Genomic DNA, 14,359 nt, shown 5'->3' with positions numbered 1-14,359 from the left:
ATCCACAGGGTTCCCAGGTCCTTGCAAGGTCCTTTTAAGTCCTTTTATATTGAATTTTCGCCAAAAGGCCTTTTAAGTCCTTTTATTTGCCATGCGGTCCTTTCAAATTCTCACACAGGTCCTTACATTTTCTCTGTGACCCTTTTAAGTCCTTTTATCGATAAAATATTACAACAAATTTATTTCCGGAGTAGACTTTGGCGCAAAATACCGACGATTTTTCGCTGCATTGCTATTTTAATCACATGACTACCCAGTCTCGCTCGCGGCGGGAACGTCCGTTTCGGCCGTTCGCGAGTTCACTCTCGTCGTGTCGACCACATTTCTTTGTCTGCTTAACAATTTGAAAGATGCCGGGGAAGTGCTCTTTTCAGGAGAAGTGGCTAAAGGAAGACAAGTATAAAGATTGGTTAATAAAAGACTCGAGCAATAAACATTTGGCACGATGTGCTGCCTGCAAAAATATCTCTGAATCTTTCATCAATGGGCGAAAGTGTTCTGAAACAGCACATGGTTACCGAAAGACACCAAAGGCAAATAAAAGTATTTCTGAAAGATGCGCGCTTTTGTGTAACTGATTACTTTCGTCATCGAGAACATCCACAGCCCGCTCAAAATCAGACGGCACCGACCAGCTCTGCAAGTGTGTCCAGTAAGTTGACAATTATTTATCTTTAGCGATTCATTTAGTTAACGATGTGGGTACTTAGAAAAACACATTAAATTAAAGCGTGCATAACATTTTGCGGTTTTTTTCCACTCTTTATTAAGCCTATCGTCTAATTTACGGTGAAGCCAATAGCTTAAAGATCAGTAAATAGCAAAGAATTATTTAAATTAAAAAGTTGAGATTTTCATTTTCTCATGATTCGAACTACAAATAGAGTTTTATACAATCACGAATCTTACTACAGCTTTGCTGCAGAAAATTGATCTGAATTTTTGGCATCTGATCAGGAAAGATTAAAAAGAAAGTATAATTAATAATGTATGCTTATTATCCTATTTTACCAGCAAATACATTATTTTTTGGATTTTTAAAATCAAACAATTTAACATTAAAGCTAAATCAGTTAGCTGAAAATAACTTTCATTTTCAACTATGCTGCCATCTTTATACTTTAACTTAGTTTAGTATTATTTATATTATCATGTCATTAATTATTGCTTTTTGAAACCTGTCTTTTATTCAGACAGAACATAATGTTTACAGACATAATGGTAACTTAAATGTTTTCTTTGAATAGGTTTCGTGATGAGCAATGAACGATTGAAGGCAGAGATCCTGTGGACTCTCAAGATTGTGGAATCACACTACAGTTTCAGATCTGCTGAAAAGTCTGCTGAACTGTTTCGACTTATGTTCCCAGACAGCCAAGTAGCTGCAGAATTTAAGTGCGGTCAAACAAAAGCCAGTTATCTAACTTCATTTGGGCTTGCTCCTCACTTTTCGAAATTGCTTCTGGACTGTGTAAATTCGTCGCCTGAGTATGTTCTTTTGTTTGATGAATCTTCTAACCATAAGACTCAAACTAAACAGCTGGATTTCCATGTTCGTTACTGGAGTGACAATGCTGTAAGGACTCATTACCTGACCTCGGAATTTTTGGGTCATTCCGCGGCCATAGACCTTCAACAAAAGTTCAGTAAGGTAATTAGCGAATCAAACTTCAAGCAAGCTAATTTACTTCAAATTTCTATGGATGGACCTTCTGTAAACCTAAACCTTCTTGAGAAAATTAATAATGACATGATTACCAATCACAATGTTGGTTTGTTAAATGTGGGCAGCTGTGGACTCCATGTTATGCACAATGCATTTAGGCGTGGGTGCGAGGCTTCTCAATGGGAGCTTGAGTCATTTCTTACATCTGCTTATATCTTGTTCAGAGACAGCCCAGCCAGAAGAGAAGATTATATAAAAGTAACTGGTTCCACATCTTTTCCAGCCAAGTTCTGTGCTCACCGATGGCTTGAAAACAATTCTGTTGCTGAAAAAGCAATTGTTATGCTTCCATACTTGGAAAAATTTGTCAAAGCTGCAATGGAGAAAAAAATAACATTGCCAAAGAACAAATCTTTTGATATTGTAAAAGCTGGAGTCTTATCTACCCCTTTGCTTTCATGTCGTCTGGCTTTCTTTAGTTTAATTGCCAGTATACTTGAACCTTTTTTGAGAAAATACCAAGCTGATCAGCCTCTTCTTCCTTTCCTTTGTTTAGACTTACATGACATTATGAAAAATCTGATGCACAAATTTATCAAGTCAAATGTACTTAATAAATGTGAAACTGCCCTCCAACTTGTGCAGGTTGATATATGCAACAGTTCTAACCATGTCAATCTGAGCATGATCGAACTTGCTTCAGGGTTGATAGACTACTGGCTGTAGCTAAGAAACAGTCATCAGTAAACGATGGAACTCTCATGGCCTTCAGAGCTGAATGCAGAGATTTTTTGAAAGCAGTTGTTCTAAAATTGCAGGATAAATCTCCACTGAAGTACACCCTAGTGAGAAACATAACTTTCTTAAACCCAAAGACCATGGGGGAAAAAGACAAATCAATACAAAAAATGAAAAAGGTTTTGTTGTATTGCCAAGGTGTGAAAAGGTTTGATGATGTGACTTGTGACAAGGTATTGTCAGAGTTCCGTAATTTTCTTGACAGTTCTGCAGGTGAGTGTGGTAGTAAGGCTTTTGACCCTATGACACAAAGACTGGATAGTTGGTTTTATGATGCCCTTGCTGGAAAAGCAGAGTTTCAGGTGTTGTGGTCTGTTGTCAGACAGTTACTCCTACTCTCTCATGGTCAAGCTACAGTGGAAAGAGGATTTTCATTCAACAAAGAAACAGTAGCTGACAATCTTAGTCAGACTGCACTAAAAGCACGCAGAGTAATTCTTGATCATATTCACAGTGTGGGAGGGGTGGAAAATGTTGAGATCTCCAAACCACTGATGATATCCGCTTCTAGTGCCTATGGCAGGTATGAACGTTACCTCTCTGAGCAGAAGCAGCAGAAGGAAACAGAAGAAAAGCAGGTCCACAGAAAGAGATTAGGAGATGAGCTGGTAATACTCACAAAAAGGCTAAAGACCACCAGTGCCGAAGAACGACACCTGCTGGAACTGGCTGACAGACATAGTTTCCAGGCTGAAGAGCAAAAAAGTTTTTCACTTATTGAAAGATCTAACAACATGCGTTTGTTAGCCAAAGACAAGAAGAAGGAGATAACAAAGATTCAGTCAGACATTGATAGATTACAGGAAGAAATTAAAAGGTGTTGAATTGTGACATTCAGAATTAATGTTTATTTCAGTTTAAATAAGCCTGCACAATTCTGTACATGTATGCTATGGAACATGTTAAAAAACCAGAACTATTTAGAGGAAATTAGGTTGTGTAAAGAAATTGTATTGTTTAGTATTGGTAAAGCTGTAGGGGTGACAAAGAATTGAATTTCATCAATGAAACTTTTGCTTATAGTAGATGGATTGCTTTGTCATTTTGTAATCTTAATCTTATGTGTATTAGTATATCATGCTGTTTATGTATATGTTTGCATGTGTTACATGTATGTGTAATAAGAATGCTTAAATAATATCTCAAGGTTAAAAATAAATGGGCTGTAATGCTTGACAGTTTCGACTCATTCCATCTTTGGTTTAGCATTAGGATCACACTCTTTTCATTCCTCATCTGATCCTCCAATCCTTGGCATTCCTTGTAGTCACAAGAAAATGTTTGGTCTACACATCTGTACAACACTAGTTGCCCTTCCGTATTCGCAAAAAACGCTCTTTTTTTCAAAAGTTCTTTAGAAACTTACTCTTTCTTGAACTTTGATCTTCTAGTACTACTGTGCATAGCTCTATTTCTATCTCTCTCTTCCCATTAGAGTGTGTGTGCGAGAGAGAGACACGTGAACTGACTTTTGTATTACACCAAAGAATGGCTTTCAGGTTTTGCAATTATTATTACTTAGATTTCTAGAAAACTTGGAACATTAACAGTGTATGTTATCAGCGCGCTAAGGACACTTTTTAAGTTATCTAATCTAAATATGGCAGACAGGCATCAAAATTAACTCTTTGATTATTTATTACTAGAAATACATGTATTTGAGAACATAGAGAAGACCACAGATTCATAAATAATACATCTTTCCGACCACACAAGAGAAAAACTTAAGCATTGATGACTGTCACTTAGGTCCTTTCGAATGCATGAAAGGTCCTTTTAAGGTCCTTTTTTGGCACCATCCCTGATCCCTGGGAACCCTGCATCCAGCATCACAGCTTTTATTCTAATTCTTCTGGGCATTATCTGCTGTATGCTTTTACACTGGTCTGTGTGCACATACTGTTTTATTATTTTTAAGTTTCCTGTTTACTAAAAGACCTGTACAATATTATTATGTACATGTTCTCATTCAGAACTATTAGAAATATTCATTAATGTTTAGACATAATTGTAATAATAAACTAAGGACGTTTGTGAGATGCACACATGGAAAATACACATACATGGATATATGTGTCACAGTGTTGACCATCTATTACACACAAGTTGTCAGTAAAAATTGCTGGCAATTTTCAGACCCTCAGTTAAAATTTTTTTTACCCCTTTACCCCCAGTTGTCCTTAAACAAAGTTTGAGTTTTAAATTTCAGTTTCAGAACATAGTTCATTTTCAGTGTCAAGAAATTGCTTTTATTACTGTTTTTATTCATATAAATCTGCATCACCAAAATCTGATAATCATTAATGACAAAATGTATGCTTTCTTATCCAGCATGTCCATAAACTTTAACAAAATGTCTGAAGCAATGCGACTGCCAACTTAAACGTTTACATTTTCAAACACCTAACACCAGATTGTTTTGAAATTCCCTTAGCAATTTTTCCTTGCATTATTTGGAGCTGTCTTATGTAATTTATGCATGGAGAAATCCTATGTCACTTTGATGTTAATGACTGGCATGAGAACAAACAGTGTGAATGTCTGGTTGCAAACACATTCTAAATGAGAGTATATTTTTATTTGAAGCATGTAGTTTGAAGTCTGGCTTATTTTTGATACAATTTTGAAGATTCTAGTGAAATAAATAACTTGCAGAAGCTTGAGATCAGACTGTGTTTGAGGTTGTTTGGTTCACAGTATTGAAGTTAACTCTACTAAGTGTATCCGCTGTCAACCTAATGTGCTGGACCCAACAACATCAAGTCAACTGACAGGTCTAAGCATCATGTATCAAAATCAATTGACAGGTCTAAACATTGTGTATCAAGTCAATTGACAGGTCTAAACATCATGTATCAAGTCAATTGACAGGTCTAAACATGCATCAAGTAAATTGACAAGTCATTGTGTACCAAGTCAATTGACAGGTCTAAACATTGTGTATTAAGTGTTGCTTCTGCTGCCAGTGATGTCATGTAGGTAAACATGGCTATGACACTAGGTTTGGAACAGGATTATGACACTGATGCCCATGAAATGAGGTCTGTATGTGTGGAGCATGCCCATGACACTGGCCTGACATTGTTCATGTTCATGACACTAGGCCTGAAGTTGTTGAACAGTGCCCATGGCACAAATATGAAGGAGCTGGACATTCATGCAATTGGTCTGGATGCATGCATGACACTAGCTGTAGTGTTTGACATGTCTGTAGCATTGACCTGTGGGTCTGGAATGCCCACAATATGCCTGTACTGTAAACCTGCCATTGACACTAGGCTTGAAGGCATTAAGCATGCAGGTGTTGGACAGGCTCATGCCATAAAGCAAAGGTGCTGACTGTTCACCTGACTCCGGCACACAGCAGCAGGTTCTGGCAAGGTAAATATGATTCTCCTTGTATCATGTAATCATGTAGTAATTCTCACCATGAACCTGAATGGCATGTATTTCAATTTACAAGAAATAACAACAGACCTTCATGTTATCACTCTTACACACATTTGGAGCTAAAGTTTCTTGTTTCCATTTCTTACTAGAAACTATGACCAGCATCAGACAGCCTAGAAAGCTAAAGCATCAGACACTAATCGAGCTGACACGCCTCTCTATCCTGCTGGCCACAGCCTGTTTATTGATCGTCCTCAGGGTGTGCACTAGTTGGTCCACCGAGGCTGCACGACTCAGATGCCTCCACTTGGCCAGGCTGCGCTGCGCTGCACCACGAAGTCCCATGTACCTTCTCTGTGAGTCCATCATGATGGCTTAAGACAGATAGCGGGCATTAGCATTTTAAAGCAATACAATGACCGAAGAGGGGGTCGTGGTTTAACATAAAAAACAACTAGAAAACAATACCACTTTCACAGATGGACACAGTTAAAAAAGCGATTAAGGTTAAATTATTAAATATATGACTGCTTTATATGCTGGTCATGTGAAAGAAATTTGTAAAAAGTCACGTTCAAAAATATAAATCTAGTTAAGATCTTTTACTTGGAAGGGTTTGGTTAAACCAGCATACAGAGCTTGATGACTACAGCCAAATGCTGATGGTACAGCAAATACAAAGATCTTAATGCCAATGTAATATTCACATTTGGCTGAAGGCAGAATGACTAACATTATACAGCAATATACAAACCCATCCAAACAAACAAAAATGACAGCATATTACTGGCACTATGGGAAATACACATATGTAGGCAAAAAAGTTAAAAGCAAAGAAGCTTTTGATTGATATGATGCATATCAAGAGTTATATAAATTATTCAGAAATATAAAATCTATGTTAAGTGGGACCAAACGTTGAGCAAAAAACAGCAAAAGTTGAGAAGCTGAACAAATGAGCAAAAAAGCAGCCTACAAACTCGTACACTCGTAAAAGAACTATTTTCGAAGCCAGTAATAAATTTTTTTGCAAGAGAATGGTGTTGCAGGAAGCCTTTTTATTTATTTTTTTTTTTGTTGAAAAAGCTGTCAAGGGAATGACTGACCTCTGATATCATGGCTACGGGTCACAAGGTCACGGTAAGGGATGAAGGGAAGGTTATTGTAGAGGCATTCCCAGTCTCTGCCAATGTCAGCAGCAGCCACACTAAATGCTTCCTCAAGCGGATCTAATAAATATTTGGACAAGATATCAGTAATCCCTTTGTGTGAAATGAAATAAACACTATTGGTTATGCAGCATCATGCAACAGATAAAGAAAAAAATGTGTCCATTTACTTCTCAGCTTTTGGTCGAATACAGTCTACAATAGTTTAGAACAGATATTTTAATGGACAAAACAGCCAATTAGAACTGATAAAAGGTGTTCACATGAACCACCTGTTTGTGTAGTTATTCAGATTTTGCCCTTAAATTTGTCTTTGATCATAGAATTATGTTGTCTAGCTGTTAATTCATGCTTTTTTTATGCATTTCATTAGTTTTAACGTTTGATCTCATGTTATTTGTTGATTGTTCCTTATTATTTTTTCAGTGTATTTGTTATTTAAGAACCTTTTATATGGCGAAAATTGTTCTTTTAGGGAGGCCACACACTAGAAGCAACTGCTTTTAGTGGCACTGCCTCAGTTCTAAAATTGATAAATACAAGTAATTTTTCTCAATAATAAATTATCATTCTGAAATATTTTCAGCTCAGTGCAAGCAGATTGGTAGAATGTACATTTTGTTTTAATGCAGAACACCTTATAATCCAGTTATTTATTTGAAAATCTGCAGTTGCAATAGTAAGAACTTTAACAACTTCCTGCTATATAAGGTAATAAGTTAATAAAAATATTTGCACGACAATAAATAAGCATCACTCAGGAGTGAGAGTACATTGCTTGTTTGATGACAGGTTAAGGTCAACAATCACATGAAACAATTTCCTTCTTCCCACCTATGATGGTCAGCTGGCGGCCAGGTGTATACCCCTCCCTGTACAGCCTCCTCAAAATGTCTGGGCGGGTCTTCAGGGCATGTATCCTGCGCACGGCGGTCAGCTTCTGGCTGATGACTCTGACCGCCTCCTGAAGCTCATGCACATCATGGGACTTGAATTCCGCATCATCGCTGGCTACCAGCACGGCCTGAATGCTGCGCTCGTGCAAGGTCTGATGAAAAGGATGGGGATCAGATGCCACTGGAAATGGTGAGTGGGTGTCCATGTATCTATGTGTGTGTGTGTGATGGTGCTGGAGATGAGGAATGTATGAATGTTGTAGAAGCAATAAGCTGCTCATACACATAAGTACCGTTATATGCGCCAACGTCTCAGGACTCAAACGGACGTTTGATGCACAACCAGTTACTGCTCCTTACACAAATCAAAAGAGCAGAATACCCCGGTGACGCTCACCTTAAGCTTGTGCACTTCCCTCTGAACCAGCAGCCTCTGCCTGCGCGCTCGCTCCGCCTTCATGTGCGTGGCGTCCAGACGCTTGCGCAGCGTGTCCAGCTCCTGATGCAGTGCAGCACTTTGCGCCATCAGGCGCCTGTCGCGTGCCTCTGAGTTGAACTGTCGCGTCAGGAACTGGCGCTCGAGGCCCTGCAGCTCCTGCCGCTTGTTGGCCATCTCCATCTCCACCTGCACACACGCCAGGCGCCCACTGATAGACCTCAGGCGGATTGCAGCTTTGAGCGATATCAAGCACGAACATAGGTTTTTAACGAAGTACTGACTTAGATCATATGATCCTGCAAGTCCCAGCCCTATCGCGACGTTTGCGCGTGCCTGCGCTATGGGTGATGTGCCTAGTGGAGTTTTAGCTCTAAATGGGGCTTCCTTTCAGATGAAATTAATGTCAATAAATCCATGTTTAAAACAAATTGTCCATTAACTCTAAAATACTAATACATTTGGCAAGTACTCCACTGGTCATCACCTAACTTATTTAGGTCCTCTGAATGGGGCCTAAACGCAAGATGAGGGATGAATATCCACCAAGAAAGTTCCGTAATAGAAGGCAAGCTAGGGTATACTTGACGACAACTGCTGACTACGGAGTGAAATCACGAAGGTGGGCTGCGCCCTACTCACAGCCCGCTTGCAGCCTTACCCAGTGTACCATAAATACAACAGGTGAGTCTCAACATATTGAGAGGCAGCCCTGGACTTAGTGTTGCAGGCTAACATCACTGATCATAGTCTGACGTCAGGATCTGTCTGGTGGCAAGTCTGCCGTTAAATGTCAGGCTGGCGTCAAGTATGGTAGGACGTTAAGTGTCGTAAGCAAAGGTCAAGCTGACCTGGGCAGCGCTGTCCGCTAGCTCCATCTCGTGACGCCTGGTGGAGTGAAACTCATCCTCCGCCTGGTCCACCCGCTCCTTGAGCTTGACCGTCTCGTGGTTGGTACGCGCCACCTGTGTCAAGGACAGAGGTCAAACAGAAGCAAATGACAGGAACCCAATGACATGCACGTGCACTTGAATCTTTATCAGGATGTGTAGAAACTTAGGCATAACATCGTAAGTGCAACAATTACCGGAAGTTGATTTGGCCATGGCAGTAAGAGAGCGGCTCATGGCTAGCAACAGGGACCCGGTACAGATGTGACTTTTACCCAACTCTTTCTTGTAAGAAATCCACAAGACATTTTGTTCTGTAATATGGCTGACGGAGGGAGAAGCATTAGAGAGAGAGAGAAACCCAATGTGCTTGCGTGCACGTACTAACCTTAGTTTTCATGGTGTCAGCCTGGCTGGACTGGCGGCGTGTCTTCTCCAAGACGGCGACCTTCCTCCGGAGGAGACCGTGGGCCTCGTCCTGCAGTTTGCGCACGTAAGCTTCGTCGGCAGACACCCAGTCTTTGAGTGGCGCGTAGATGCGCTGCAGCACCTCCAGCGCGCGCCGCATACCCTGCAGCACCTTATCGTGGTTCAGCACCAGGTTCTCGAAGGAGATGCTGGCCTCCACCACACTGGCTATGACATCTTGCAGCAGGGCGAAGGCTTGACCAACAGCACTCCGCCAGCTCACAATGCTATTCTCGTATTCCAGCACGCACGGGATGTCGTGACCTTCCGCCTCCGCCGAAAAGGCGTGGCAGTAGCGCCCCACGTGATTGTCCAGCGCCGCCTTCAGTCGGCTCTCGACGGAGGTCATGAGGTCGTGAAAGCATCGCACCCTTTCCATAGCAACGCTCACGTGATGTAGTTCGTTTGGGAACTCGAGCTGCGCAGTGTCCTGTACGCTCTCCAGCAACCTCACAAAGTCTTCCTGCGTCCTGGGTGGCCGCCGCGTCTCCGACCTCTCCGCCACGAAGACCAGGAATTCCTCGATGTCGGAGCTGAGGGGGTTGTGGTAGTTCTGGAGGTAAATCTCTCGGAAGCGATGCACGTCCTTCTCCACACCGTGCACCAGCATCATTGCCTTGCGCCGCTCCGATTCCAGCGATACGGGCGGATTCGCCGGGGGCACAGGGGGCGCCAGAGGCTGGGCGTCAGCAGAATTCCTTGTTTCTGATTCGCTGCTCATTCTAGCAATGGAGTTTTTTTTTTTTTTTTAGGTTCTTATCTTTGTACTGTAGGTTTTTGGTCTCTCTTTCGCTGTCACTGTATACTTACAGCAGCTGTTCAGCTCGTCGGTTTACTACAGCTGCCCAGATATTCTCTCTACAGAAACGGAAGAACAGCAATAAATCCTCCATGGACCACGTCTGGTCATCGAATCTTACATTCTACCGTTTGGGCAACATACATCTGTTAGCAGGATTATCTGTAACTGTATATCGTCGACAAATGCTTCACTACTATCACCAGACCTGAACAAAGATTTGTATCTGTGTTTACCTTTATCGAAACCTTGACTGTTTGAATCCTCACAGTTCTACCTTCCTCTTATGTCACTGACGCTCACATCTTTACCCAAACGATGGTCGGGTACGTTGTTCTACAAGCACAGTATCGGAAGTTCGAGCAATGCTGGGGGTGAGGGGGTGACACAAAAATGACTGGACACCCGTATCAGGACGAACCAGGTGAACCGCCATATGGCTGATGGCAAAAAACCGGAAATGGCTAACGGTCTTAGAGCATGTACAATCCTAGGGTGATCGTGAGGTAGTGCTCAACATCCGACTGGCGTTGAACAACGACATCGTCTTTTCCGTCTTCGTGGTAACAACCCCTGATGAAAACCGCCGACCTTGCACCTGACGAGCGCTCCGTGTGAACAGTCTGCTGAGAGACCCTGGGTAGCTGTCGGCAACCCGCGCCTTTCACTATGCCTGTCGATCGCGGGTGGATATACGCACCCGAAGGAAACTGTGATCCATAAAGAACTCTCTATTGCTTATACCGCCAAACTGTCGTGTGTCAAGGAGTGTTTGTCTGGCAAGTTCGAAAACGGATATTGTGCTGCCCCCTTGTTCCCCTCCCCCCTGTCGGTAGGTGTGTCCAGTTGTCATAGACTCAGGTACAGCTCTATGGAGAGTGGCGCTATTGAGGAACTGTAGCTACGCCAGTCACTCGACGAAACGATTGACGATTAATGACCTTTATCTTCTGTTGTCGATTTCGGTCTTAACTACACCACGTGCACGCACGCACACACATGCACACAGACACAAAGAGAACAAGAAAACAAGGAGCGAGAGAAGGTCACGACTGCCGTTAATGTCGTTGCTCTAAAGACTTGACGTACACGGGCCGCGGACACGCGAGACGAGTATTTGAGTACGTGTACATTTTCTCTGCTCGCCAATCTGTGTGCGTGTGTGCGAGAGAGAGAGAGCGTGTGCGTGCGTGTGTTTTCACGAGGCGGTATAATGAGTAAAAAAAGAAAAAGGAATTAATGACCAGCACACACAGATTGTAGGCCCCAATATAATGTGTGTAGTGCGTGCGTGTGTAGATATGACAGAGAGAGAGAGTGGTTGTGTATACATACAAGGATATATATATATGTGTGTGTGGGTGTTAAATGCCCGAGTAGTATTTTTTGTCCCCGAGAACATACGGTCTTGCTGCGTAAACATCAAAACTCGCTTCTCTCCCTTCCACCTTTTCTTCTCTTACTTTTCTTTCACCACCTAAGCCCTAATTAAGGGATCAAACTATTATCAGAAGAGTGAACAGGCCTGACGAGAGGGGGGACAGGGGGGTCTGGTGTAGATTGCCCAGAGGTACAATAAAATGTTAAAAGCATTGTTATTACTTCTTTCATTGTCAAAATTTTCAACTCTATTTATGATCTTGGCCCAAGGCATGGACTAAATCTATTATTATTCCACTTTACATAAAGGGTGACTCCAACCAACCAGGTTACCAACCAGAGGTGTTTCTTACTAATACATTAAGCAAAATCTTCACATGCATTCTAAATAAAAAATTAACTCAATGGTAGAAAGTAACCTGATTAATAGATGAAGCACTAGCATATTTTAACAGGAACCGTTAAACTAAAGATTACATTTTCACCCTATATACAGCAGTAGAGAAACAATTATTCCAGAACATGAGGATTTGTAGCATTTATAGATTTTTAGAAAGCTTATGATAGTCTGCAACGAGTAATATTACTACAGGAACTAGCAAAATTAGGTATACAGTGTAAATTGTGGAGGATAATAAAAAGTATGTATAGAGATGTTCAAGCATGTGTCAGAGATGGCAATTAGAGGATTTCACATTTCTATGCTCGTTTTAGAGTTGGTGTCTCAGAAATCAATTGCCACAGAAATCTGCACAATATGAGATATCCCACCATTGTCCCTTCTGTACAGATAACTTGGAGGATGAAGTACATGTGTTATTTTCTGCCCTCTTTATGACTTGAGAGCTGAGAGCTCAGCGATGCTCAACATGACCTGAAACTATTGTTCAGCAGTATAAATGAAAAGAAAATTATGCAATTTTGTCTTTCTATATTTTTGATTCTGAACAAAGGAGGTTGGTATCAATTGTTCAGTCTAACTTTCTGGCTGTGAAGGACTTGTAGGGTGTGTGTAGGTGTGTGTGTGTCTGTGTAGGGTGTGTGTGTGTAGGGGTGTGTGTTTGTCTATGTTGGGGGGGATGTGTCTGTGTAGGGTATGTCTGTATAGGGTGTGTGTGTGTAAGGGGTGGGGTGTCTACATGTGTGTTACCTGTTTAGTGTTGTGTTTATTTATGTGGTGGATAATGTCTATGTGTACATACATATGTTTTTAGAAGTCATTTTTTGGGTTGTATTTGTGCATTGGCTTACCTCTACAGAAATAAGTGTCATGTGTTGCATGTATTGTCATATCCTTGTTTGGAGATAGGCTTTTGTAACAGTTTCAATCAATTACTATTTCTCTCTCCGTATGGTGCTAATTTTTGGATTAGTTAGCTTTGCTGGGCCATGAACTCTGTGTGGGTGGTGGAGATGTTGTATGAGAGGTGGTTTTATATGAAGTATGGGTGGGGAGTGTTGTGAGGGGAGTGAAGATTGTTAAGTTTTCTTTGCCGGCCAATGGCCTTGAGGACGTTTCCTCTTCTAGGATTTCCTTTGTCGTGTGTTTGAAGTCTATGGTGATGATGCATGAGTAAGAGTCTTCGTGTGTTTACGAGTGGATATTATCCTAGATGCTATGTATTGACATGTATGTATATTGTCTATTGTGTATTGCATATTTTATAGCTTTCTGTTTTAATTGTTGATATAACATTTTATTATATTCTAATAATGTAATTATAGTAATTATAGCTACAGATGCTGGCTGGACTTATGCTGAAGCAATAAAAAACATCTCTCTTTCACACACACCGTCTCTTTTACTCACTCTGGGTAGGTGCTTGTGTAGCGCTGAGATGAGATTAGAACCTCAGCTGATGGAGTGTTTGTATGCCTCCAGTCACTCGATCACACCGGCCTCTGACATTCTCAGGGCTTTCTGTTTACCTAAGCGACGCTAGCGAATAATTTGCTCTCAGATGTGCACCCGAGAAATACAAGATTTATTACATCCCTTACACATTTTTTCATCGCCCGCCGTTAAATTCCCGAGATACAGAAAGCAGTTTGCTGGTGAAACTGAAAACATCGTGTTTATGCCCCAGCATGCTCACTTATCGACAGCCAAGCAACAAGACTTTCTTTGCTCCTATCCCCCTTGCCCCCATAATATAAGTATTTTCAATGCTTTTAATCTTTTCTGGGTCACGCGAGGTCAGTATTGTGGAGGTGTAAGGTGAGTTCACACCAACAGAGATCCAGTGGGGATTCCCCTCCTCTCCTTGTGGCACTTGTATAGAGGGCTGGCTGCTTTGCTGGCTGGACGTGAAACACCAACCCACCCTTCTTTTCCTCTCCCGGCTCTGTAACCTGCTTTGTTGTAAATATTTTTCGATTGAATGCAGACTGTTTTTGTTTTGTTTTGTTTTGTTTTGTTTGAGATGGTACTTTTAACTTTCTCACATTGTTGCAGAAAAACACACTG

The 14,359-nt window shown here is 41.3% G+C and overlaps 1 protein-coding gene and 1 long non-coding RNA gene across 4 annotated transcripts; one reads left to right on the top strand and one right to left on the bottom strand.

The window, feature by feature from the left end:
- Window positions 1-5,703: 5,703 nt before the first annotated feature.
- On the top strand, window positions 5,704-7,952 carry LOC112562641. Its single transcript, XR_003098890.1, has 3 exons — window positions 5,704-5,845; window positions 6,004-6,210; window positions 7,816-7,952. It is a non-coding gene; the product is annotated as an uncharacterized LOC112562641 (long non-coding RNA).
- Window positions 5,839-14,359, bottom strand: LOC112562633. 3 transcript variants are annotated; one of them, XM_025235990.1, is made up of 7 exons: window positions 13,703-14,359; window positions 9,634-10,571; window positions 9,207-9,320; window positions 8,317-8,544; window positions 7,858-8,152; window positions 6,961-7,083; window positions 5,839-6,228 (listed from the first exon to the last, which is right to left on the bottom strand). In XM_025235990.1, the coding sequence occupies exons 2-7, from the start codon at window positions 10,432-10,434 to the stop codon at window positions 6,044-6,046; spliced, it is 1,746 nt and encodes a 581-aa protein (XP_025091775.1). In that variant the 5' UTR covers window positions 10,435-10,571; window positions 13,703-14,359; the 3' UTR covers window positions 5,839-6,043. The 3 variants fall into 3 exon arrangements, with proteins under 3 accessions (XP_025091775.1, XP_025091777.1, XP_025091778.1); XM_025235992.1 differs by lacking the exon at window positions 13,703-14,359 and having other exon boundaries at window positions 7,858-8,071; window positions 9,634-13,656; XM_025235993.1 differs by lacking the exons at window positions 6,961-7,083; window positions 13,703-14,359 and having other exon boundaries at window positions 9,634-13,663.

The sequence above is a fragment of the Pomacea canaliculata genome, linkage group LG4 (assembly GCF_003073045.1).
Source record: "Pomacea canaliculata isolate SZHN2017 linkage group LG4, ASM307304v1, whole genome shotgun sequence".
NCBI classification, from domain to species: domain Eukaryota; kingdom Metazoa; phylum Mollusca; class Gastropoda; order Architaenioglossa; family Ampullariidae; genus Pomacea; species Pomacea canaliculata.
The sequence above is the reverse complement of the archived record's forward strand: the minus strand, read 5'-3'. Positions and strand labels throughout refer to the sequence as shown.